Source organism: Puma concolor, chromosome C2 (assembly GCF_028749965.1).
Source record: "Puma concolor isolate L17-30 chromosome C2, mPumCon1.1.hap2, whole genome shotgun sequence".
Taxonomy (NCBI): Eukaryota; Metazoa; Chordata; class Mammalia; order Carnivora; family Felidae; genus Puma; species Puma concolor.
Genome location: NC_141675.1, coordinates 30,090,047 through 30,117,592, shown reverse-complemented (window position 1 = coordinate 30,117,592; position 27,546 = coordinate 30,090,047). Strand labels below are relative to the sequence as shown.

Below are 27,546 nucleotides of genomic sequence, written 5' to 3'. Positions count from 1 at the left end.
CAGAGCAGGAGGGCCTCTGAGCCAAGCTCAGCTGGGCCGGTCCCCCTTGGAGATTCCCAGGCCCATGGCGGAGACTTGATGGGACAGTGTAGGCAAGCACTCCATGCTGGTCCTGACCCAACAGTTGTTCCTTCGTCACCCTTTCTCCCCTCCCAGATAATTAGAAATGCTGCCTGCGATAGGCATTTGTGCCACTGCCAGGCCCCAGGGGACCTGCACAGGGTTAGGTCAGAAGCCAAACCCCACACAGTTTGGGAAATTAGCATTTGTGGAATTCCCAAGAGATGGCCTGGGTTCTCTCAGCCATACTGGTAGGTGGCTCTTGTTTGGGGTTTACTGCCCCTTAGAGGGCATTTGCAAATATGGAAGGCGGTCCCGTCAGCATTTACCTGGTAAGATCCAATGATGCTAAACATTCTGTGAGGAGATAGACTGTCAGGCACACACTACAAAAAAATAGTCCTGCCCTTGAGAGACACTGGAGGATAGTCCATTTACTTCCCCTGCACCCTGGTTCCTTGGAAAGCCACCTCCTTACTAGTCCCAGGCTGAGTGAATAGGGAAAAAAGAGTATGCCTCCCTCCCAGCCTGTGGCCGATGGCAAGTCAGTATTTCCAGGTGACCATGGGTCCATGCAAGAGGAGCATCTTGTCTTATGCACATACTTGCTCTGATTCTTCTATATGCTTCTTGCCTCACTTGCGCTCTTGGGGGTCAGGGAAGACCTGGATGCGGGTGGTGAGAATTCTCCAGACTGGGGAGGCCTCTTGCTTGGTGCTGGCAAGTATTCCCCTATAACCTACCCAGTGTAGACTTGGCCACCTCACCTTAGGGTCCATCTCTGAGGGTCTGGCTCCTGCTTCTGTTTCTGAATTTCATCCTTCCTCTAGGCTTTTTTGTTTCCTTATTTGTTTTTTTCACATGATATGTGTTTGGAGGATTCTAGTTTGCATGCCACAGCTGAACCCCTTTCTTCTTGTTGTTTTGCAGTCGGCAAGACGTCTCTGATCACACGGTTCATGTACGACAGCTTCGACAACACGTACCAGGTGAGGTCCTGGGTTCCCCTGCCTCCCCCACCATGTCTGCAGCCATGACAGCAACCTAGAGACTATGCTGGCCTATCTCCAGGGCTTGCTAATGCTGGCCAAGAGCAGCATGGTCCTGGGTCCCCTGGGCATCCGTTTTGCCTTCGCGGAGCTTCCTACTTGTGCACAAGCCCCAGCCCAGTAAAGACCCTGAGCCCTTCTGAAAATCCAAACCTTGGTAAAGGAAACATTTTCTAAAAACAGAGAGGACACATTTCAGTCTCTGTTCTCTTGCTCCCGGTGGGCAGGTCTAAACCATTATAGTGTGTGTTTACTTGAAGGGTCATCATGTAGAGGAGGATGGGTAGGCAAGATGTAAAATGAGGGAGATGAAACTGAAAGCAGTAGGATAACTTGTTTCTCGAGCATGGTGATGTTTGCTGGACACTTATGCACATGCACGTGCACACACATGGTTGCTGAGGCAATTCCTTCTTGGAGAGGCTGGTGTGATGGGCTTGTACTGCTGTATGAGGACAAGAGACAGACAGAGTGACCTCTTGGCTCCTGTCTCTAGAGGGTGGGCTGAAGTCAACTGGTGGCCTAGAGATGGCCACAGGTGGCCCAAAGACTGAGCTCCTGGGGGGTAAGTAACATTTCATTGTCCTGGCATTATTGGTGAGTCAGGAGGTTTGTGCAAATGAAACGAATTTCCCTTGCAACTGTAGCTTTTCACAAAAGGCACCAACTTCAATCATTTCAAATATTTTTAAGGAAAAAAAAAGATACTTTCTTCCTTGACAAAGAGACAAATATTCTTCTAAACCAGTGGGTTCTGTAAGATACTAGTTCCAAGAGATTATTAGCTGGTGTTACTTGAGAAGAAAAGGTAGGGAGGGAAGGTCAGTGCTTGTACAAAGTTAAGGAGCACTGGTAAACAGAATTCAGTCAACTTTTCTACTGCAGGGCTTCTCAGGGCTTTTACTACATCAGTGTATGGTTTTGATTTGCTAACAGGAATATAGTGTACAGGATCTTCCGCACATATTTGATCACAGAATCCTTTTGTTCCTGAGTCCTCAGAGGACAAGCACTTATAGAACAAACTGGGGAGTGCTATGCTAAGAGGCCCCCCTTCCCTGGATTTACAGAGGATGCAGAGTATAGCTAACTGTGGATTACAGTTCCGTGTCTGCTCTGTAGTCTGTCTTCCTCCCTCAGGACCAATCATCATCTTTGCCTCAAATACAGCCCCTCTCTCTGCCTCCTCTAATTCCCTGTCTTTTTCTCTCCTGTGTGTGAAATACCAGATAACCAGTGGCCTTGGGAAGAGTTGATTGAAGGGTGAGAAGATGAGGCCCTGGGAGAGGGGCCCTGAGTACTCTGCACAACCCTGAGCACGGGCTATGGAATATCTTGGCCACACTTTATCTTCGCTGTGTGCTTTCCAGGCCAGGGCTTTGTACTACTGCAGGCTTGCCAGAGACCTCCTCCCCATAAGGGAGTTCTACCACGTTAGTCTTTGTTTGAGATTACAGTTCTAACAGACTTCAGTTCTGAAGTCTGACTTGGTATTCGTGTGTGTGTGTGTGTGTGTGTGTGTGTGTGTGAGTGATATGAATGATCTCACAGATACTATCTTGATTGATTTTTGAAAAATACTGAGTTATTTATAATGCCTCTTATTGGTGTCCCATTGAAAACAATGGGACTTTGGGCTGGCTACTGTTCTTGGCAGTAGGTGGCAGCAGATACGGCCCCAGGGCCTGTGCAGTGAAGAGTGATTCTCATGGGCATGGATCAAAGTCTCATGTCCTTTGAGTTTCTTGGAATCTCCTCCTTCGTCTCCAGGGTCCTCTTGTATTGCTTATTGCTAGCCCTGCATCCTGTGGTCCAGCAGGCCTCTCTGCTAGCTGCTCCCCACCTAGGCGACAGTCATGCCTCCACACTTGGGCTCATGGTGTCACCTCTGCTGGAATGACCTTCCCTCTCCTCTTCTCTGCTATGAAAAATTCTTCTGACTCATTGAGACTCAGAGCACATGTTTGCTCTGCAGGTGGGGCCTTCCCTGTGTTCTGTACCACGGCCCCCTCCACCCTAGCACGTTGTCCTCAGGACTCCTTTAGCTCACCGCCTATGTGCTCTGGCTCCTTGGACGGGCTCTGAGTCTGAGGAGCCAGGATCCCTCAGATCCGCCGCTGCATTTGTAGGCCTGCACAAGGCCTGGCCATAGCTGGTGTCAAGTACCTACTGGTACCAAATTGGCTTGGAAAGGGCTTGGTTTTCGGACCCCATTGGGCCAAGAGGCCACAGAGGCCAGATGTCTTGGTGAGCAGGGGAGAAAGCCCAAAGGGAAGCAAGACCTTCCGGATGGTGAGCTTTTTTGACTTTGTTATTGCAGGAGATAGAATGTCTTTCCCAGTGCTCTTTAAAATGGTAATTAGGCTGGGAGGCCAGGGATCCAATTCTGTGCATACACAGGCCATTTTAATGAACTCTCTGGAGAAAGAGAGGGGGAAATGGTACTGTTTATTTTGTTTTTCTTAACATGGTGGCAGAGACATTTGGGAAGTAGACAAGATCCTCAAGGGCTCTGGGGAATGTTGGTTGTCCCTGACCACTCCCTGCCAACCCCCCCAAACATCCTCTCCATCCGCCCCCACCATTAGCTGAGACACTCAGTTCCCAGGACAGAATCGTCCCTCCCTCCCATCCTTTTGCCTGCCTCTGGCTCTGTGTCTCATCCCTTCCCTTCCCCCATTCACTCATTCTGACAACAGATGTTTGTCAAGTACCTCATCTGTGTTGGAGGGACAATAGGAGAAAACAGTCTGGCTGCAGAATCTGGCCCTGCCCTCAGCTGGGGCATGGAGGGCAGAGGGATTCAATCTCATCCTGGGTGGCAGTGAGCCCTCCCTTGGTCTGGGGCTGAACAAGCCTGAGGCCCTGAGGGGCTGGCGTGAGGTCCCTTGAGGACCCTGATGGGCCCCCTGTCTTGGCCGTACATTAGCATCACCTACTGGGGAGATGGCCTGGAGTTTCACAAGCTGGCTCAGGCAGTAGCATTCTTTTAATTCTCTGAGGTGATTGAGATGAACGTCTAGCCGAGGCCGGAGCCAGTGGCCCGTCCCTAGATCTCCCACCACAGCACAAGTTAGGAGACCGCTGACCTACTGGGCTGCTCCCGGGAGAGGACCCCGACCTGCTGGAGTTTACTCAGCTGCTTCGGGAGTGGAGGGCCATTTCTGAAATATTGGACAGTTTGCCTGTCCTGGGTCACTCCCGGGATCCCATGGAGCCCCTGGGGGAAGGAACAGAACAGCTGTGTCCACTGTGCCAGCACAGGCCAAGGGGTTGCCCCGAGGAACCCTTACCCCCTCAGTGACCAGACCAGACTGTCATTCCTGGCCGCTCTGCCCTGAGGCTTTCGTCTTCCCTCTGGGCTCTGAATTCATTTCCTGGGGCTGCCATAGCAAATTATCACAAACAAGCAGTTTTAAACAACAGAATTTATTCTCTCACAATTCTAAAGGCCAGAAGTCTAGGATCCAGATGTGGCAGAGCCATGCTCCCTCTAAGGGCTCTGGGAGAAAATTCTTCCTTACATCCCCTGGCTCTTGGTGGTGGCAGGGCTCCTCGCCTCCTCGTCCCTTCACCTCCTCACCCTGGGGCTGCACCTCCTCGTCCTCTCACCTCCTCACCGTGGGGCTGCATAGCCCCAGTCTCTGCCTTCATCTTCATGTGGCCTTCTCCTCTCGGGGTCTCTGTGTGTCCTCTCCTCTTCTTGTAGGGACCCCAGTCATTAGACTTAGGGACCTACCCTAAATGCAGGATGAGTTTTCATCTTGCAAAGACCCTATTTCCAAATAAGGTCACATTCTGAAGTTCCAGGTGGATATGAATTTGGTCGGGGGCGGGGGCATTCTTCAACCCACTACGGCACCTCCCACTCTGATCCCACTGGAGACCAGTCCTTCTGGCCTTGGGCCTCAGAACCATCAGACGAGGTAGTTATCAGTGGGCACCAAAGGCTTCCTGGAGGAGAGGGCGGGAGGATTTAACTGTAGCTGCACTGGAGGGAGGGATGGTGACTTAGAGGAAGGATGACGTCTGTGGAAGTCCAGAGTGTAACGTCCAGCACTGCATGTGTGTGGTGGGGGGGGGGGGGGGGGGGGGGGTCTGCCTGTTGCAGTGGAGGGTAAGCGTGGGGCCTTTGGATGGATTATTGGCAGGCTGCATTTTGATGTTCATGGGTCTTTCCCCTTTTGCCTTCTTGGGTACTCTGCTCCTTCATCATATACATGTATGTATGTGTGTATGTATGTAATGTATATATATGAAATTATATTTTGCAACTGTTGTACGTAATCCAGACTAGATTCACTATTATATATTTATTATTATTATGTTTGTTTTTCTCTTGATTTTAAAAGACATTAAAATTTAAAAGTTAGAAAATATTTTCATGGCCCCCTGAAAGTACCACAGGCTCCAGGCTCTGAGCCTGCCATACCTTGTGGATAAGTGGGCCCAGAGGGTTGGCACTGGAAAGCCCTGGATGCTCAGAGGGGCTTGGTCTCGTGGGGCAGGAAACACAGGGCTGTTGAGGGTTCCTTCTGTGGGTACTGATGGGATCAAAGGCATCTGTTTGTAGGAGACACAGGTGGAGCACTGCGTTGGGGCAGGGGTGACGGCTGTAGGCGGGGTGCACACAGACCTGGATGCAGCTGTGTGTGGAAGGGCGGGGCAGGGGAGGGAGGAGTGTCACTGAGCATTTATGCAGGGCTGTGTGGGAGGTGAGTGAAGGGCCTGGGCCTAGGACAGAGACACCATAGGGCAGTGGAAAGGATGAGTGAACAGAGTGGATCTGTGGGGTACAGAGGAGGGAGAGGCCTGAGTGGGCCCTGGGTTTCTGTCCAGACACCCTGGAAGACTATCAGTGTCATCAACACACACACAAAATGAAGAGTCAAGTGGGAAGTAATGATGGAACAGCCAAGTGAAGGTGTTTGAAACTGTTACATGGGGTAGCCCCTCGACTGGTTGCACAAAATCTGGATTCCTGAAGCTCTAAGAACTAATGAGTCTTCTGGGTTGGAGTGTGGGAAGGAGGTGGAGGACCAGAAGGAGGGGCCCTTTTCCATAGAATCTAAGATGCCAAATGTCTCCGTGTGGCAGCCGGGGGAGACAGGGATAGGCTCTTCTGCCCCTGGTAGAGGGGGTCAGAGTGAGGTCACACACCAAGGAGAAAGGATTCAGCATGTTCCGTTCTATCTCAGCTCTCTTTCTCTTTCAAAATGATGTACATGCAGAGGAGGCCTGGGTTCAGATCTCAGGCCTGTCACTTAGATTACAGACCCTGGACCAGCATCCCAGTTGCATTTTCTTTTAACCTGGAAATTATTTGGGTAGGCCTTAACCCCTATATCACCTAGACCAGTTGCCTCAAATTTTAGCAGTAAGAATGAGGTTAATTTGTATTTAGACCATAGCTCACCTCGGTCTTAAAGTCTAGATGATGGCAAATCATTGGCCAAAAATACTGTTGACATAGATGTGCATTAGGATATACTATAGAGAGAAGCAGACCAGGATAAAACCTGGAAGACAACAACCTGCCACTAGCTCGGTCGATAGTGATGGAATGGAGCTAACAAGAGTGTGCTACCAAAGTGTCTGGCTGGAAACTGTGGGCCTCCCAACCACCCCTGCGTTTGCACCTGGGCAGTGCTAGCCAGCTCCGCCAGATGACTCTGTGCTTCTAGCAGAAGACTGAACTTTAGTCCTCATGTAACTCTAGCAACACAATGATTTTATTACATTAATAGAGTGGAGTTCAATCTTTGCAGACATCAAGTTCTGTGGCCAACCTGTGAGGTGACGGTCTTCCGTAGTAAAATCCCCCTGAATGCCAGGTAGCTTGGCAAGACGCCCCTGCCCTCAGAGACCCACTGGGGCACCAGCATTCATCCAGGTGCTTCCTCTGGAAATTATCTGGTTCTGGACTGAGGGCAGACTTGCCCTTGTGCTAACATCTTTTCATTCCCTCCCTCCTCTCCTCTGCCCTCTTCTCCCTCTCCTTTGTGAAGCATGTACAAATTAGCAGTGTGGTCACCTTCTGGTACAGAAGGCTGACAAGTGGTGGCTTCAGAAGAAGGGTTGAGGTTTTCCAGGTGCAAGCAGTCACGGTGGGACTTCAGGTGGCACAGCTGCACAGTGATGCTGTCGGCTCCTGGGCTCTTGCTCTCGCTCTGTTCCTCCTTCTGGTGTGTGGGTTCTTATCTGCAGGCAGGCTGGCTGTTGCTGCTCCAGACATCACTTCTGCATTCAAGGCAGAAAAAGAAAGCAAGAGCTTCCCTAGAATCCCCTCCCCTCCCCTCCAGCAGACTGTGGCTAGAATTGGGTCATCCGATGATCATCCTTAGCCTCTGGAGAGGCTGGGAAAGCAGAATTTCACTTTTACAGTTTTCAGGCAAACAAGGGAGTAAGAGGTGGTCAGTGGGTAGTGGGTGAGTCCATCAGCAGCATCTGCTATGTTTCATAAGTTTAAAGGGACTCATGATGTGGTTCTCTGTCCCCAGATGTCCGTAGTCTGTCCTGTTCACTTTGTAGGATTCCCCTCAATGGCTCTTAGACACCCTCAAAAGTCCACCACTTGGGGCATCTTTCACCCTGTTAAGAAGAGGCCTTTCGTACTTGGATCCTTTCAAGGCCCTTCAGGAAGCCTCCCAGGGAGCATCAGGCCACATATCTATGGGCCTCTGCATGGCTTTTGAAGGGATTGACTGATTTTGATGAAATTTAACCCCTTATTTAAACTTGCAAGGTACATACTGTTTGCTTGATGTTCCAGACCACAGGAGATAAAAAAGCAATGGATAGATATTTAAACTGGGTGGTGGCAAGCCGAAGCCACTCTCCACTGGGAGGGAAGTGGCCACCAGGACTGTGTAGACTTTGAGGCTGAAGTACTAAAAGCACCCAGGTACCTGCACTGTGGCCTCCCGAGTCAGCATCCCCTCCCCCAGAGCTCATTGCCAAGCTGCTGGCAGGGACAGACCCTGCCCAGCATGTTTTCCAGAGGCTACCGCCTCCTTCCCCCACAGCGCCCACTTGCCAGCCTGAATCCTTAAGTTTTGCCAACCTCATTTGCATGCTAATTTGCATGAGTCTACCCTCTACTCTCATCTGATGGTTGGTGCAGAGCACCACAAACAGCAGCTTCATTGTCAAGGGCTTGTCATGCCCAGCTGCTTTCTGCCACTTATGGATGCTTCCCCAGCCATGGGCCGAGGCCTGGCCAAGGCTAGTAAAAGGCACACATACACTCCTTTTCGTGATTTCTCTTCCCGAGATGAGTCTTGAGTCAATTTATGCAAATCACCATGCAGATTTCCACTGCAGACTTTATTACTGTGTCTTGTCAGAATGTGGATGGATGCAAAATTATATTTCATAATAAGTGCACATAGCAAAAAAAATTTCAACAAGCGCCTCAGGAAACATCTTCTTTGGGGATCCAATGGGCCAATGGCTCTTTTGTGCAGAGGGAGGCGTGTAATGTACTGTCAGTCTGTGCTTTGTGTCTGAGCCCCTGTTGACACTGTGTAATACCACCTTCTGAAGAAGATGAATGTGGATGTGGCTGGGAAGTCTGTGTTTGTTAAGATTCCTCAGAGTTTGCATAAAATGAAATGCCTGCCATTTTTCATAAGCAGTGCTGTTTGTAAGCACATTATTAAAGGAATAAATAGCAGAGTGTAGAGTGCAGCCTGGCCTCCTGGGAGGGGCATCAGGCAGTACAGGAGGCTTGTGCAGCACAACTTAGGAGCAGGGGGGGTATCATGGGGATCATGGACTGGCCAGAGGGCCCCCAAAGTCAAGTCTGCCGCTCATGTGTCTTGATATCCTCTTTACATTCCTATGATGTAGTTACAGGCAGGAATAAATTTACTTGTAAAAGGAAATGAAGTACAGAGAATGAGTACTTTGATTCAGACTTCATGCCAAGCTAGAAGAGGGATGTGGTCTCCTTTAGAACCCAGTTAACCTTTCCTGAAGCCCTGGGAACACTAGTTTATTAATAAGGGATGTTAACAGGGATTATAAACACAAAGTTTCCTAGAGCAAGGAAGCTTGGGAACATTGGGTTCCATGAAATTATTCATGTTTTTTAGTGCAGGACTTCTCAGAGCCTTTACTGTGCCAGTATGTTTTCTGGCTCTCCACTAGGAGCTAGAACATGCAGCCTTTCTCAGAAACACTTGATCACAGTTTACCTTTATCCTGTAGATTGCTTCATGGGGATGTATTTCACATAAACAGTCTGAGAAACATGTTGGACGGTCTTCTATGGGGTGGGTTTCTACAGTTTCTCTTGAAAATCCCCCAGTCAGTTGGTCAGTCCTCATTTTTGTTTATGCAGGGTACCTTCATGTGGTCTAACTCCTGTGATCTGCAGTCTTTGAAGTAAGCTATGACTATCCCCATTTCAGAGAGGAGAAGCTCCCTATCCATTGTTCTTTGGAACCCATCAGAGTACTCAGACCTTGCCAAAGCACTGGCAGAGGTCACTGAAAACAACACGTGACCATCCAGGTCCATTTGATGATGGTAGGGCACTTTGCTAGTGGCATGCCAAATCTTCTGGGACTGACCATGTCAGCATCGGGAGACATTGAAGGAAGCCTACGTTTGCTGGCAGAAACCTGCCCTTCCCTCCTGGTCACCTCAGCGTCTTAGCCTTCTGGCATGGCCAGAGCTATGTGCATATCATGGATTTGGGCTTTATCTCCCTACCCCACACTCACCCACACAAGCATAGTATACCCACTCCTACCCACATACACATACTTGTACGTGCAAATGAATACGTAGCTGCATCACGTGTGTATGTCTTCACTTGTCCATGGGTCCACCCCACACAGTCATACACATGTTCCCATCAACACACACACACACACACACACACACACACACACACACACACACGCACCTTTGTGACACGTGCTGGCCTTCAAGAGGGAGAGTGGGTTGTGGCAGGTACCAGGGAGTCCCTGAGGTTTCTGGGGCCTTTTGTGGGAGGGGGTGTCCTGCCTGGGTGGCTAGTTGTTCTTTTTGCTTGGTGTCCCCATATTATCCTGTCAGATAATTTCTGTTGATGTGTTTTCAGATTTGCTGTTTCATCTTTTGTTAAGCCCGTCAGTGATTTAAAAATTTCCATTCTAATTTTGGTTCTTCTTTCTAGTTTCTCTTTCTCTGCTGAGATTTTTTAAATCTGTGCCTTCATTATGAGCATATTTTTCTTTATATATTTGAGCATTATTATGCTATATTATATCATATCATATATCATATCATATCATATCATATATCATATCATATTAAACTGCTTGCTACTTTCAGTGTCTGGGTCACCTCAAGGTTGGTCTCCCTTTTTTTTTTCTAGAGTATGGCTTTTACTTCATATGTTGAGCGATTTAAGGTTTATCCCACACATTGTGATTAAGACTGTGAATTCTCTTTGTCCCTTTGGAAGAGTATTGGTTGGATCCAGATTCTCTGTTCTGTTCCCTGTGGTCGGCAGCAAATTAAAGTTCTTTTCAGGTTCGTTGTTTTGGTTTGCTTTGGTTTTCAGTTTTAGGTAGACTGCTTGGCAGAAACCTGCCCTTCCCTCCTGGTCACCTGCTTGGGTCGGTCAGAGATTTGGGAAGCTTTAATTTGTAGAATTTGGGGTGCCCTTCCTGTAGCTATCTCACGTTTAGGATTTTTCACACTTTCTGGCTATTGGGGTAGCTTTGGGATCTGACTTATTTCTCAGACAGGAAGACTGTGGGTTTCTTCCCAAATTTTAGCCACCCCTGATCTCCAGCCAGGGCTGCCCTCAGTCATAAAAACGGGAACCTCACTCAGGGCTGTTCCATTTTTTAAAAGTTGACATCCCTCCAGTTTCTGCCTGCTTTTGGTTACTTTCCAGTGCTTTCAGATAGTTGTTTTATTTTGTTAAGAGTTCATAATAGTAATCTGCAAGAGGTTGGTCTGATAGGGACTCTGCTGTTAAGGAAATCAGAACTGGGGCACCTGGGTGACTCAGTCAGTTGAGCATCCAACAGTTTATTTCAGCTCAGGTCATGATTCCAGGGTCATGGGATCGAGCCCCGTGTGGAGCTCTGTGCTGAGTGTGGAACCTGCTTAAGATTCTTTCTCTCTCTCTTCCTCTGTCCCTTTCCCACACAAGCATTCTCCCTCTTTCTCTCTCTAAAATAAAAAAAAAAAAAAAAAAAAAAGGAAATCCAAACTCTCCCATTCCCTCCATCTGGGCTTTTTTCCTCACACTTCCCATCCTCCACTACACCCCCATTTCCACCTGCTGGGAAGTTAGTATTCACTGGAGGGCTTGCAAGAAATCAATTAGAAACAGGGTTCCCCTCCTCTTAGAGTCCTTCTCACTATTCTTGTCTTTTCCATCCATCAAAAACCATACTTCTGTATGATAATCTTAGCTCCTCTACAAGGTTGGAAGTTCAGGGCTGAATCTGAAACTCTGACTAGGCATTAACCATGTGGAAGAGCATTCCAGGGGAGGGACCAGCTCCTCATGGGCAGGGACAAGGGCTTGTTCTGCTCAGTGACTAACACATAGTAGGCATTTGAGGATGTGGAAGTGAATGAGTATTAATTACTTACGGCATTTTCCAGAAAGGGACTGCCCAGGGAAGACTTCTCCTTGCAGATCTGGCCTGAGAGAGATGGGCTCCAGCTGGCAGTGCTGTGGGGCCAACTGCTTGTGCCTCATGTCTGGGAAAATAGATGATGCCAAGGAGCTAGAAATTTCCTGGTAACCAAGGCCCAGCCAAAGCCATCTGAAAAGTTCTTGTTTTTGCTCCATCCTTAGAGAGCTGACTTTTGTTGTCCTTGTTAAAATGCAAATGAAGTTCCTCTTAAGTGGGCTCTGCTGAGCTATTATGGCTAATGACCGTAAGAGTCTGACAATAGGAAGCCAGACAGGATCTGACCCCCACGCAAACCCAATGACAGCTTCAGGGCACAGTGACAGCTTGAGAAATGAAGGGATTTCAGGGAGCAGAGGGAGCACAGCTGAGTAGTCCAAGTAGAGGCTTTGTAGTAAGGGAGACTTGGGTTCGAATCCCGCTTCTGCCACACAGGTCACGTGTGTGGCCTTGGTTTCCGAGTGACCCTTAGTTTTCTCATGAATAGCACCTTCTGTATACATGGGCATCTCCCTCTGTCTGTCACCCCAGGTAGGGAATCTGCCTCTCCTTCTGGATGCCACAGCCTCCTCAGACTGATTACAGCACAAGCTCAGAGTCTAGGAGGTTGTTTGCAAACTTCACTGCACAAATGAGTTATCTGTAGGCTTGTCTGGAATTCTGATTCCCTGAGCGACACCCCAGAGATTGTGATTCTGTGTGTCTGAGTGGGGGCTCAGGAATCTGCATGTTTAACAAGCTCCTGATGTGGCTGTAAAGCAAGTCGTCCGTGCACTGCATGTTGAAAAATCACTGAATCACTGGCCAGTTGGAGAGACTGATGGGTATGAGATCTTTCCAGTTCCATACAGAAACTGTTAAATGAGGGGCCCTTGAGGCCAACCTGAGGGCTCAGAAGATGACTTGCAGAACATGACTTACAGGGGAACTGAATCTGAATAGGTTTGAACCACATGGAAGAGCATTCCAAAGGAAGGAACAACATTAGATAAGGCACAGATACACAGAGTAACTTTGTGTGTGTGGTGTCTTGACCAGAGGATTACTACTAAAGGATTAAGTAAAAGCTGGACATAAGGGAAATGAGACCAGAGAAAGTGAGGGGCAGGCAGGCCCTGAACAGTTTGTAAGCCAAGCTGAAGTGATTGCACTATCTCCTAGGGACAGTGGTGGAGTGAAGTAGTCAGATTTATGTTTTAGAAAAGAGCCTGGTGCTGGATGAAAGACTAGTTATAAGGGGAGAGCCTGAAATGCAGAGAGATTAGTCAGGAAACGGTTGAGGTTATTCAGATAAAAGAAGTTGGAGGTCTGTACTGGGGCAGTGCTGGTGGGGGTGGTAAGAATGGAGAGGCTAAATGCTCAGGGGGCAAAGTCATCAGCTTGAGGATTCTTCTGATGTGAGGGAGTGGACGAGAGAGCAGGGGAAGAGCAGGGAATCGGGAGGGCTTCCAGAGGCTTCGGCACCGGAGTGGTGGAGTTGCCTTTCGGGGAGGGAGGAAAATAGAAGCTGGTTTGGAGGGATATGATGGGCTCCGTGTGGGACACACCGTGTCTAGTGAGATGTCTAGTAAACAGTAAACAGTAAAATGGATACCTGGATCTGGGGCTCAGGACAAAAGTAAGGCCTGGGATGTACATTGGAAAGCTGTTGGCACATCCTATTTGAAGCTGTGAGAAGAACGAGGTGCCCTGACACAAGCAGGGAACACCAGCATTTTAGGAACAGGGAAAGGAAGAAGTTCCTGCAAGAGTTCAGTAAGGAACAGCAGTTAGAGAGGCAGGGAAGCCAGAAACAAGTCGTGTCATGAAAAGCAAAGGAAGAAAGGGTGTCCAGGAAGAAGACTGGTCCTCAGGGTCAAGTGCATCAATCGGGGATTGGCTCAACAGTGTCCTTATAATTTAGAGGGGCGTCTGGGTGGCTCAGTTGGTTGAGTGTCTGACTCTTGATTTTGGCTCAGGTCATGATCTCATAGTTGGTTAGTTTGAGCATGGAGCCTGCTTGGGATTCTCATTCTCTCTTTCTCTCTCTCTCTCTCTTTCTGTTTCTTTCCTGTTCATGCTTGCTTACTCTCTCTGAATGAATAAATAAATAAACAAACAAACTTAAAAAAAAAAAAAAAAAAGAGTGTCCTTACAATTTGGAGATGAAATGGCACCTGGCAATGGTAGCAAGTGTACTTTCAGTGGGCGGAGGGCAGAAAGTGGACCACCCTAGTCAAGTAGGAGGTGGGAGGAGAGAAAGTGGAGACTGGGTTTGGGGTCCTTTTCCAGTAAGCCTACCATTTGAAGAGAGCTGAGAGAATGCCAGATGGCTAGGGAGCCACTTAGCAACAGGGACATGAGAATTTTGAGAATGCTTCTTGGACAAAAGGAAGGAGCAGAGCATGGAAGGTTGAAAATACGGAAAGGAGATGGCTGAGAGAGCATCACCTGGGAGGAGGGGGCCAGGAACCAGGGATCTGCAGAAGCTTGCTTTGAACAGGAGGAGCAAACATGCAGAGCCCAGAGGGATGTGGGGATAAAGCTGGACACTTGTAGACAACTTTGCAAATAACCTTTTCAACCCTGGCTCTGCTTCTTCCAGCTGTTGACACTGGGCAAGTAACTTAACATCTCTTCTACTCAGTTTTCTTATTAAAATTTTTTTTAATGTTTATTTTTTTGAGAGAGAGACAGAGCACAAGTCAGGGAGGGGAAGAAAGAGAGGGAGATACAGAATCTGAAGCAAGCTCCAGGCTCCTAGCTGTGAGCACGATATGGGGCTTGAACTCATGAACTGTGAGATTATAACCTGATCCAAAGTCGGATGCTTAACCGACTGAGCCACCCAGGTGCCCCTTTTACTCAGTTTTCTTAGCAGTGACATACAAATACTAAAGAACATAACTCATAACATAGATATCAGGATTAAATTAAGTAAGGCATGTAAAGCACTCTGTACAATAGCTGGCTCATGATAAGTAGTCATGTTTAGTCATTGTTACAGTGCTTACCAGTGTTGTTGTATTAAGGGTTAAATGCAAGGAATTGAAGTAGTTTATACCTAATGTTGTAAAGTAAGATTTGAGACCATTTTCTGAGAGGGAGCCACGCTGAGGATGGAAAAACAGGGGAGAATGTTATGAACTATTGCTGATATGGATGCAAATAGGAGGCAAAAGCAAGTCACATGTTTTTATATTTACCCATAGATTTACCATTATTGGTGCTCTTATATTCTTTAAAGATTCAAATTTCTTTCTGTAAAAGTTCCCTTTAGCCTAAAGCATTTCTTATAATTAGGGCCCAATGGTGACAAATTATCACAGCTTCCCCTTATTTGAAAATGATTTGCCTTCATTTTTGAACAAAAGTTTCACTGGCTATTGAATTTTAGGCCAAACATGATGGTGGTGGTGATGCTGTTTCCTTGAAAGATGCTTTTCCGTTGTCTTCTGTCCTCCATTGTTTCTGAGGAGAAATCGGCCATCATTTTTGCCATTATTCCCTTGTGTTCAACGTGTCTTTCCATTCTCTGGCTACTATCAAAGTTTTCTGTGTATCTTTGGTTCTGGCAATTTGACTATGACATGCTTACATGTGGTTTTCTTTGTATTTTTCATGTTTTAGGTTTGCTGAGCTCCTTGGTATCATAGGTTGATGTTTCTAATCAAGTTGCAGAAAAGTCTGGCTATTAATTTTTCAAAAATGTCTTTGCTGATTCTGTCTACTCTATTTTTGAGACACCAATTGCATGTTAACAGATCACTTGATACTGTTCTAGAAGTTCTGGAGACTGTATTCATTTTTATTGTATGTTTTTTCTCTGCGCTCCAATTTGAACAGTTTATTTTGTCCTCTCAAGTTCACTGACCTTTTTTTTGCAGTGTTCTAGCTGCTGTTGTACAAATCCAGTGCATTCCAGGTATTGTATTTTGTAGTGTTAAGATTTTTGGTTTTTGTTTTTAGAATTTCCATGTATCTCTTCAAATTCATCATTCGTCTTTCCCTTTATATGTTTAACATATTTATAACAATGATTTTGAAGTTATTCTCTGCTGTTCAAACATCTGGCTCATTTAGGGGTCTGTTTTCTTGATTATGGCTTGAACTTCCTGCTTCTTCACATGTCTAAACCTTTTTATTGTATAGTGGACATTGTGAATACAGGCATACCTTAGAGTCCCTGCAGGTTTGGTTCCAGGCCACTGAAATAGAGTGAATATTGTAATAAATGAATCAAATTTGGGGCACCTGGGGGCTCAGTTGGTTGAGCGTCTGACCTTGGCTTAGGTCATGATCTTGCAGTTCATGAGCTAGAGCCCCACGTTGGGTTCTGTGCTGACAGCTCAGAGCCTGGAGCCTGCTTCGGATTCTGTGTCTTCTTCTCTCTCTGCCTCTCTCTCTCTCTCTCTCTCTCTCCCTCTGTCTCTCTCAAAAATAAACATTAAAAAAAGAAATTATTTTTTTGCTTTCCCAGTTCACATAAAAGTTATATTTATATTATACTGTAGTCTATTAGTGTATAATAACATTATTTCTAAAAAAATAATGTATATCTTAGTTTAAAAACCTTTATTGCTATAAAATGCTAACCATCATCTGAGCTTTCAGCAGGTTGTAATCTTGCTGGTGGAGGGTCTTGCCTCAACGTTGGTGGCTGCTGACTAATCATAGTGGTGATTGCTGAAGCTGGGGATGACTGTGGCAATTTCTTAAAATAAGACAACAACAAAGTCTGCCACGTTGGTTGACTCTTCCTTTCACAAATGATTTCTCTGTAGCATGTGATGCTGTTTGATAGTATTTTACCCACAGTAGAGCTTCTTTCAAAAGTGGAGTCAATCCCCTCGAACTCGGCCTCTGCTTCATCAACTAAGTATATGTGGTTTATCCAAATCTTTTGTTGTCATTTCAGCAGTCTTCCTGGCATCACCAGGAATAGATTCCGTTTCAAGAAAACACTTTCTTTGCTCATCCATAAGAAGCAAGTCCTCGTCCATTCAAGTTTTATCCTGAGTGCAGCAAGTCAGTCCCATCTTCAGGCTCCACTTCCAGTTCTCTCGCTGTTTGCACCACATCAGCAGTTCCCTCCTCCGCTGAAGTCTCGCACCCCTCAACGTCATCCATGAGTGCTGGAACCAGCTTCCAAACTCCTCGTTAATACTTACGTTTTGACCTGTTCTGAATGACAAATGTCATTAATTGCATCTAGAATAGTGAATGCTTTCCAGAAGGTTTCGATTTACTTTGTCCAGATCCATCAGAAGAATCACTGTCTATGGTGGCTATACCCTTACAAAATGTATTTCTTAAATAAGATAATAAGACTTACAAATCAGAATTACAACTTGATCCTTGGGCTGCAGGATGGATGTTGTGTTAGCAGGCACAAAAACGGCATTAATTTCCTTGTACATCTCTATGAGAACTCTTGGATAACCAGATGCATTATCAATGAGTAGTGGTAATATTTTGAAAGGATCCTTTTTTCTGAGCAGTAGGTGTCAACAAGTGGACTTAAAATATTCAGTAAACCGTGTTGTGAACAGATGTGCTGTCATCCAGGCTTTGTTGTTCCATTTACAGAGCACAGGCAGAGTAGGTTTAGCAAAGTTCTTCAGGATCCTAGGATTTTTGGAATGGTAAATGAGCACTGGCTTCAACTTAAAGTCACTAGTTGCATTGGTCCCTAACCGAGTCAGCATGTCTTTTGGAGCTTTGAAGCCAGGCATTGACTTCTCCTCTCTAGCTATGGAAGTCCTAGATGCCATCTTCTTCCAACATACAGCTCTTTTGTCTACATTGAAAATGTGTTGTTTATTGCAGCCACCTTCATTAATGATCTCAGATCTCCTGGGTCACTTGCTGCAGCTTCTCTATCAGCACCTGCTGCTTCACCTTGCACTTTTAGGTTATGGAGACAGCTTCTTTCCCTAGACCTCATGAACCAACCTCTGCTGGCTTCCAGCTTTTCCTCTGCAGCTTCCTTCCTCTCTCAGCCCTCGTAGAATTGAAGAGAGTCTGGGCCTTACTCTGGACTAGGCTTTGGCTTAAGAGAACGTTGTGGTTGGTTTGATCTTCTATTCAGACCACTCAGACTTCCTCCATATTGGCAGTAAGGCTGTTTCATTTTCTTATTGTCCATATGTTCACTGGAGCAGCACGTCTAATTTCCTTCAAGAACTTCTTGGCATTCACAACTTGGCTGTTTGGTGCCGGAGGCCTAGCTTTTGGCCTGTGTCAACTTTTGACATACCTTCCTCACTAAGCTTAATCACTTCTAGGTTTTGATTTGAAGTAAGAGATATGTGGGGTGCCTGGGTGGCTCAGTCAGTTGAGCGTCCGACTTCGGCTCGGGTCATGATCTCACGGTTTGTGGGTTCGAGCCCCCCGTCAGTCTCTGTGCTGATAGCTTGGAGCCTGGAGCCTGCTTCAGATTCTGTGTCTCCCTCTCTGCCCCTCCCCCGCTTGTGCTCTGTCTCTCTCTGTCTCTCAAAAATGAATAAATGTAAAAACAAAAAGTTTTTAAGTGAGAGATATGTGACTCTTCCTTTCACATAAACACTTAGAGGGCACCGTAGGGCTATTAATTGGCCTGATTTCAATATCATTGTGTCAGGGAGGCCTGAGGAAAGGGAGAGAGATGGAAGAGTGGCCAGTCTGTGGAATAGCCAGAGAATACACACAACATTTATTAAGTTCACTGTCTTATATGCATGCAGTTCATGGCACTCCAAAACAATTACAATAGTAACACCAAAGATCACTGATCATAGATCACCATAAAAATATAGTAATGAAAATTTTGCAATATGAGAATTATTAAAATATGACACAGAGATACAAAGTGAGCAAATGTTGGAAAATTGGCTCCAATATCCTTGGTCTACATAGAATTGCCATAGACCTTCAATTTGTAAAAAACAGTTATCTGCAAAGTATAATAAGGTAAAGCATGGTAAAATGAAGTATACCTGTAATAAGTTGTAGGAGATTCTTGGATTGTGTTACCTTCCTCTGAAGAGTGTTGAGTTTCATTTTAATAGGCAATCAAATTATGGAGACCTCATCTTTTGGGGGGAATAGGAGTAGGGGTTACTTACCATGTTTAAATTTTGTTAAGACAGGTCTCTTTGGGTTTTTCCCTTAGTCCTCTGGCGTGACCCTTAGTCCTGAGATGATACCCTTTCTTCCAAAGCCAGCCTTTCTGGGTTTCCCATGGAAAGCCTGAAATGTTTCCCAAGTCCTTATAACTTATATAACTAGGCAGTTACCTCAGGGGAAAAATTGATGAAATATAGGATCTCACTTTGTTCTCTTTCCTTCCTTCAAAGATTGTAACCCCTCCCATTTTATGCCTACTTTTGATCACTCTTCAGTGCTTAAAAATTACTTGTATTTTTCCACAGTTTATAATAGTTATCTGTGGGATGGTTCATTTGATAAAAACTACTCAGCCATTATTGGAAATAAAACATAGGAATATATTTTTGGGCAGAGCTGATAGTTCAATCATTCCCAGGGACAGTGTTTGTGCTTTGGCAAGAATCTGTACAGCTGTTGGAGGATCTGCTGTGGCTCAGTAGCCTGGCTTGGTGGGGACAGAGTGGTCACTTAAGGAACCAGATATTTCTCTGCTGTGGAAGAACCATGAGAGTGGGACTAAAGGTGGGAGAGAGCTGAAGAGGTAGGAAGTTGGCTTCTTCCAGCCTTCATTTCCTCAGTACCACTGATGTGGTCAGGCTTTTGTGAGGGGTGATTGGAGATAAAGTATGTGGCTGTCCAATAGTGGGTGTTTATGATTGTGGAGGCCACTGAGTTGAGCTTTGCCAAGGCTTGATCCAAATGGCATAATTCTTGTCATGTCATCTGGTGACTTTTCAGTCCTTCATGGAAGCAGAAGTGCCTTGTTCCCACATGAGGTAAATTGGAGTTGTCATTGTTACACCATAATCAAGAATATCACCATCACATCCATGCTGCCTACCTTTGAGGGATATGTTTCCCCATGGTTCTTTGCTCTATTGGTTAGGCTATTGTTAGTGTTAAAAGAAACCTAAGATAACAGTAGCTTAAGCAAAGTAGAAGTTCTTTTCTCTCTCACACAGTAGTCTGGGTGTAAGCAGTCTAGGGCTATTGAGGTGGCTACTCTGGGTCAGGGACTCAGGCTTCCTCCATCTTGTTGGTCTGTCGTCACTACTCTGTCACCTTCATCTGGATGGGCCAATATGACTCAACACCACCCACCTTCGTTCCAAGCCACCAGAAGAGGAAGGAGGGCAGCTGTGGGCATGTCAGCCTCCCCTCCCCCCCCCCCCCCACCGCCCCCAGGAAGGACCCATCCCGGAAGATGCATCCATCACCTTCATATCCCATTGACCAGAATTTAGCTCCCCACCTGCAAAGGAAGCTGGGAAATACCATCTTTATTTGGGGGTAGCCATGAATCCGTGTACACATCTAGAGTTCTACTACTAGAAAGGGAGACTGTAGGAGAGCCTGGGTGGCTCAATCAGTTAAGCATCTGACTTTGGCTCAGGTCATGAGCTCACAGTTCATGAGTTTGAGCCCTGCATTGGGCTCTGTGCTGATAGCTTAGGGCCTGGAGCCTGCTTTGGATTCTGTCTCTCTCTGTCTCTCTCTGTCTCTCTCTGTCTCTCTGTCTCTCCCTCTCTCTCGGTTCCTCCCCCTCTCGCTCTCTCTCAAAAATAAACATTAAAAAGAAAAAAATAAGGGAGACTGCATATGGGAGGATAGCCACCAATCCAAGGTCATGTACCTGGGTTTTAGCTCAAGGGTCACTTTACAGAAGGAACCTGGCACTCCCTGGAGAGCCAGTGGAGCACTGATGAAGTGAGAGATTTCCATGTGGTTGGCACATTTCTCCTTAAGGGTATCAGAAGACAAGGACTATCACTCTAATGTAGATCATTTAGTGGATGTTGTGTGACTTAAGGAACATGGCTGGGTCCATAAGCCACTTGTCAATTCCAGACTTGTTCCCCAGTGACTACACCATGTAGGAAAGGTGTGCCAAGCTGAGGTAGAAAGAACCCAAGTGATACCAGTGTTTTAGTGCTGACCCTTCCAGCTTCACCCATGACTAGTAAAGTCACACCAGGCGTGCCCTGGTCTTTCATCTTCAAATTAAATTTGGGTTTGGATTGAATTGGGGTATGTCTAAGGTGTGTGGCTAGCACCCATGTTCTAGAATTGTAAGATTCCTCAACACTCCACAGCTTTGCATTAAAGCAACCTTCCATGGGGATGCAGCCACTTTAACTTCTCTGTAGAATTGAGTCGGAGGTCTGAATGTACGGGTACCTGGCATGCTTGCAGACCACCTGGGACCTGCAGACATGGGTTCTGTTTCCTTGGGCTTCCCTGGGTTGTGGTCTTTGTAATCAGAAGTCACTGCACAGCTTCCCATACAATTAAGCTTAATTTTTAATCTTTATTTTTGTTTCAAAATGCTCTATTTCTGCCTTTAGAACTATTACATGTTCATTGTAGAAAGTGTAGAAAATAAAGGAAAGTATAACAAAGGAAGCAAAAAAAAATTACCCGCAATGTTGTTACTCATACTGGAATTATTAAGGCTTTACTGTAGTCTCTTAATTTTAGTATCTAAGAAAATATGAAAAATACTTATGTCTCTATTTCAGTTCATCAAATTGGGATCATACTATTCTATATACATGATGTTTACAACCTGCTTTTTTTCACTTGACCGTTTCCTCAAATCCTTAAATATTTTCAAGAATCTGATTTTAAATGACTGCCAAGGATTCTAATCACATGGATGTACCACACTGTACTTAATCAGTGCCCTGGACATTCAGGCTGTGTCTGAGTCTTCATTATTGTTAACTACATAGCAGTGACAGCTCCATTTCACACGGACAACTTCTTAGCTCCTATCATAGATGCTATCATAGCTCCTATCGTAGATGCAGGTGAGCTCAGAGAGGTTGGATGGCCTGCCCAAGGCCACACAGCAAGTGAGTGATGGGTCCCTGCCATCTGGCCACAAGGCTGACTGCACCCTGCCCAACTGCCTCTCCCCAGTGCCAGGAAAGAGAGGGCATAGGTGTGGCATAGGTGTACTGGGGACGGTTGGCTCCTAATGTGTTGGTTTAGGTAGAAAAGAGTCAGCGTGGTTTCTCCAGGACATGCTGTTCGGGGTGGTTTGTGATGCCTCTGAGGAAAGCCAGCTGACCACACAGCAGCAAGTCGCCCTGCGCCCACTCCACTCCTGCCTGCTGGGGGCAGTGATGAACCCAAGCCTGGGTGCCTGAGTTCCAGGAGCCTCAAGGGGAGGCTGTGAGAGTGGGAGGCAGGTGAGGCCAAGCGGGCTTTGGCAGGGAGACCACTCAGCTCTTACTCCTCGAGGCCCCCACCCAAGGAGGGCAGGAGATACGCCTGCCAGTGGCCTTGATCCTGGGGAAGCCTTCTCACCTGGCTCTGTCGTCCCCTGCGCAAACACTTTTGTCACTTCCTGAAGACCCGTCCTCATTCTTACTTGGCACCAACCCGCTTCCTCTGAGAGGGACCACTGGGCTCACTGTCGAGTGCGGGGGTGGGGGCAGAGACAGCAGAGCAGGACCCGCCTTAGGCTTGGCATGGGTATCCCCTCTTTTGCTGGCTGTCACCGCCTGGATCACTGGGCTTTTGCCCTTACCTGACACCTTTGAATTTTAACCTTTCTTTGCTTTTCTCTAACAGGCAACCATTGGGATTGACTTCTTGTCAAAAACTATGTACTTGGAGGATCGTACGGTGAGTGCCAGACTTTAGAACTAGAAGGCTAGGGAGGGCCTGCCTCGGAGCCCGTCACCGGGCACCACTGAGAGAGCCCACGCCTGCCCCAGAGTTGGCAGTGCCGGTGTCACAGAACCAGGGCCTCCCCCAGCCCCCACCCCACCGTGAAGACGGCACTGAACCCCTTGTCCACGGTCCCACCCCTTGTGACAGGTGCGGCTGCAGCTCTGGGACACGGCCGGCCAGGAGAGGTTCCGCAGCCTGATCCCCAGCTACATCCGAGACTCCACGGTGGCCGTGGTGGTGTATGACATCACAAGTGAGTGTGGGTCCTGGAGGCAGAGGGAGGGTGGCTCACAGGGGCTCCAGGGCCTGTGTGTGTGTGTGTGTGTGTGTGTGTGTGTGTGTGTGTGTGCGCGCGTGCGCGCGGTGCGCGCATGAGCACACATGCATGTGTATGCCTACCTGTGTGCTTGTCTACTGACTGCAAGAAGACAGGTCCTTAGTGGTGGGGTGAGTTGCCTTCCAACACCAGCATGTGTCCACCTCCCCCGACTCTCCTGTGTACAGGACTGAGCTGGCCCTGCTCAGAGAGGGGCCTCTATGTAGAACTGAGCAGAGATGCTCAGGAGGCTGGCCCTACTCCCACCTGCCCTCCTTGGCCCTGACGGCCAGAAAGACCCTTGTGGAGTGACTTCTGTGTGTGTGTGTGTGTGTGTGTGTGTGTGTGTGTGTAACAGGATGGGAGCAGACACTGGTCTTTGGGCCAGTCTGACCTGGCAGCCATGGTTTTACCAGCTGGCATCCCAGCTCCTCACTGGGTCTGCTGGAAGGAAAGGCCAAGTGGGGCTGGGAGAGCACTTCTCACAAGCGCAGCTCTCGTAGCCAGAACAGCTGTTCTTGAGAGCAACTGCACAGCCCTGAGGGAGGCCCGTCCCGGGGGGCCCAGGGCAGGTGCAGAGCTGCAGCTGCCCGGGAGGGTGCAGCAGAACACACCCGGTGAGCCCTTGTGCTGTGGTCGCGCCGGTGGCGGGAGGGCACCCTGGGCGCCAGCCACAGCACTGAGATCACGTGGGGAAACATGTGCGTCCCACTGCTTCGAGTCGAGTCCGTGGTCTTTGGCTCCGCCCAGCCCTTCTTTCCATCCCTCCCTGACTACAGGCTCCCCACCTACCCTGAATACGGGTGAGAGATGGGGCCTTCAGCCTGGGTTTGTGCAGCCTGACAGGAGCAGGGGAGAGAGCAGGCTGGGGTAAACCGAGGCTTCCCGAGATAGGCTGCCTCCCCTCAGCCCCTCAGATGTGTGCGCCGCCGAGGGGTGGACATCACCCTGCAACTACTCCCCACGTCTTCTGAGGAAAGGGCTGCCCTGAAGCGGACTTATCTCTCATTGCTCGTCTCTCCTGGGGCCGCCTTCCCCCCTCCTGCTCACAGATCCTGAGGGTTCTCTTTGGAAATCTGGCCTTTCCCCAGCCAACCTGAGCTCCCCTCAGTGGGAAGCCACTCGGTAGGGCCTTCCTCCCCAGGGGCTCCTATGGTCCCCCTGCCAACACACACACTTCCAAACTCAGCCAAGTCCAGTGTACCCATTTCTCATGCTCTTCTCTGAGCCCCCAAAGTCAGTTCTGATTCTCAGGTGGGCCCCTAAAACCACTAGTCCGTGTAGCACATTATGATAGTGACCTTCCAACAGGGTGTCTTCCAGGGAGTGGGTCAGCCACATGAGGGTCTCTGCAGGGCCCAGAGGCAGCAACTCCACAGACGCATGGGTCCCCAGCCTGGAAGGCCCAGACCCAGTGGTCTGGGTATGAGGATGCACAGTCCCCCTCCTTCCTGCTGCCCCTTCCCACCTTCCCCCTCGCCCCGCTCGGGCTGGCTCTCACTCTGTTGTGTCCCCACTCTGCCTCCAGATCTCAACTCCTTCCAGCAGACCTCGAAGTGGATTGATGACGTCAGGACAGAGAGGGGCAGCGATGTCATCATCATGCTGGTGGGCAACAAGACGGACCTGGCAGACAAGAGGTAGGTGTGAGGGTGAAAGGTGCAGGGTGCTGGCGGGCCCGGCCCACCCTCCACTGCTCCGCAGCTCCTCCTGGACAAGGAGTTCTGGGATCGCGTGAGTGGCGAGTCTGTGCTTCTGATCTGTCCCCATGCACCTGGGGCACTGGAGGCTCCAAGAGCACCTGGTAGACCCTTGCCCCACAGTGTCTCAGCTCTGAAGCCCCACCTTCCACTGCCAGTAGAGACACTGCTCTGAGGGACGTCTGCATGGAGTGGTCTGGGGCCTGGCCGTGGCCACAACACAGCTGCAGACAGCAGTCCCTCAGGCCTCCATGGGCTTCTGCTTGTGCTTTGTCTCTGCCCATGAGATGCCTGCGCTGGTGTGAGGGTTCTGGTCCCCAGGTGTGAACATGCAGAATTTCCTGTCTGTTGCTGTGTCTGGTTGGGTGGGACACTTCCTCCAAAGAGGCTGCTCCGTGGCTGCCTCCAGTGCACAGACAGGGCTGACTTAGGTGCCACCTGTGTGCATTCGTCCACTTATCTCATGGGACCTGACTCAGTCAGATAAAGCAACGGGTCCTGGACTATGAGCTTCGTGAAGTGTGCTCTGACCATCTACAGAATTATCTGACTCAGAGCCCGTGTTAGTGGGGTCCTGTCCTTGACGTAAGGGGAATGAGGTTCAAAGCACAGGTATGTTGTTAAGTAAGCCCTACATATGAGGTTGAGGCAGTCACTTCTAACCTCACTGTCCTCCTGTGGAACCGGGACTGTTGACACCACCCCAGAGGCGATATGTGGCTCAAAGTGCTTTCTAGATGTGGCTGCACGGGATGGTGGACCCTTGGGGGGCGGGCAGGTATGGGAAGGCCAGCTGCCCGCTGCAGGGCCTGCTGCTGAGAGGGAAGGCACTGTGGAAGGAGAAGGGGAGAGCTGGTGTCCAGCCGTGCCCTTTGCCCTTCGTGCTGGATGGGGGCCCTGGAACGGAGCCCTGTCCCCAGGGCTGACTAGTGGGCCAGGCCCTCCTCATCTCAGGCTGCTCCCTCTGCCTCTACCGGGGGCTCATTTTCCCCCCTCCCCTCACTCGCAGGCAGATAACCATCGAGGAGGGGGAGCAGCGCGCCAAAGAACTGAGCGTCATGTTCATCGAGACCAGCGCCAAGACTGGCTACAATGTGAAGCAGGTAGGATGCGCTTGGCGCTGAGTCCAGCCAGCCGGGCCACAGGGCCACATCACTCGTGGGCCTGAGGGGCTGGTGACCAGGCTGGGGCAGGCAGCCTGGGCACTATAAACCCCACCTAATGGGAAACAAGCTGACAACCTTCAGAGCTGGGAAGGCACACAAGAGGGAAAGAGTGCTCGCTCTCGGGGGGAGGGTGTCTGCAGTACGTCATCATTAGCCACTATTCAGGCAGCCAGTTGCGGGGCCCCTGTAACATGCTGTGTGTCCAGCCACCAACTTCCAGGTGAGAGGGGCAGCATTTCCCTGGCATCTTGCCTCATTTGGGAAGGGGGTACAGGAAATTCAGTTCAACCAGTATTTTGGGGTTCATGGCCTCGTGCTTGGCAAGTGCTCAGGGCTGTGCAGGGCCGGGTGGGCTTGGAGAAAGGAGTCCGCCCATGGTGCAGTTGGAGCTTGCAGGAAGCGAGGCTTGGGAAATTGAGCCCATCAGAGAAGCCATAGTGGGGGTTACTCGCCTCGCAGCAGGGGGCTCCCTAGGTCCCCAGACCCCCAAGGAGTCCACCGGTGGGAATCAGCAGGTCAGCGGACTTGGGTGGGAAAAAGCTACCCCTCCGTCTTCACTGACCTCTGACTGCTCTTCAGCCCTTCCTTCAGCAATGAATGCAGGCAACAGGACTCCGTGAGGGGGGCAGTGCCTGTGACTTCATCACAGTAGACATCCCAGCCCTGTTCTTGTCACCTTGTGGTGTGACGGGTCCCTCGGCCTTTTCCCCACATTGCCACTGCAGTTCAAGGGGTTACTACGGGACCTGCTGCCAGCTCTTGCTGTTTAACATGCTCGTGGGGAAGCAGATTCGCTGCTGTGTAACAAACTTGTCTTTAGAGATTTTATAAGTGTATTTCAGTTCATTTTTAAACTCCTGTAGAACTGATGTCACACACTTACAAGGAGCCCATAGGCTTCAGCAGACTGCCAGAGGGGTCTTTGGTTCAGGAAAGGTTAGGAGCCCCTGCCTTCAAGGAAGAGAGGGCTTGAAGAGGTGAGGAAGGAGAGTGTCGCAGACAAGGGTAACCCGTGAGCGTGGGTGCCAACAGGAGGGGTGCTGCGGCATAGGGAGTGGGCTCAGTGAAGAGCATGGCTCCGCAAGGGTGTCACTTCCACCCTGCCCCCCCACCCCCACCCCAGCAGTGCCTGGGAGCGCTACATCAGGCTGTCCATGCAGCAGCTGCTCTGGATGCAGTGACGGTTCACCCGACATGGATGGTGCCCGGAGTGCCCTTGTCATGGCTCTGTTCACGCCCATGCCCTTCCCACCACTGCTGTGGCATCTCCTGGAGCAGGGGCTGCCTGTCCCTGGAGCATGTAGGAGGCACTGAACTGCTGCTGTGTGTGGCCCTGATGGGAAGTCATGGGCGGCGGGGAAACCACAGACAGCAGTCCATAAGGCGGGTAGCTTCTGCCCCAGGGGTCAGGCGCAGGGAGATGCTGATGCCTCTGTTATCTTACCATGCTCTGGAACCCAGATGATGGTTTAAGCAGGAGTTAAATGTGGTCTGTCCAAACCCCATTTGGTTCAGGAGTCTTCATGCAGTGCAGACTCCTGGACTCTAAGCCTGATTATTCTGCTCTCAGACACCCCACACGGCACCCCAGGAGGTTCCTTCTAGCTGCCAGTTTGGCTGGTGGCAGAGGCTGTGACCATTTTGACAGGCAGAGCAGGGCTGCCTGGGGAAGACCATGAAGGAAAGCTCCAGAGGAGCGACCGGGCCCTTAGCACCCTCACTCACTTCTTCCTGCCCGACTTGGGGCCTCCTCTGCGGCCTGCCCAGAGGGTCCCATACGCCGCCAGGCCCTACCAG

General features: G+C 48.9%; 1 protein-coding gene across 1 annotated transcript in view; it reads left to right on the top strand.

Moving 5' to 3' along the window:
* Positions 1–27,546, top strand: part of RAB6B (RAB6B, member RAS oncogene family) — a 59,126-nt gene that overhangs the window by 26,893 nt on the left and 4,687 nt on the right. The window contains exons 2-6 of the mRNA XM_086674323.1: positions 991–1,049; positions 22,466–22,519; positions 22,715–22,820; positions 24,412–24,523; positions 25,593–25,686. Coding sequence (XP_086530449.1) covers positions 991–1,049; positions 22,466–22,519; positions 22,715–22,820; positions 24,412–24,523; positions 25,593–25,686 — 425 coding nt within the window. The remainder of the gene's footprint in view (positions 1–990; positions 1,050–22,465; positions 22,520–22,714; positions 22,821–24,411; positions 24,524–25,592; positions 25,687–27,546) is intronic.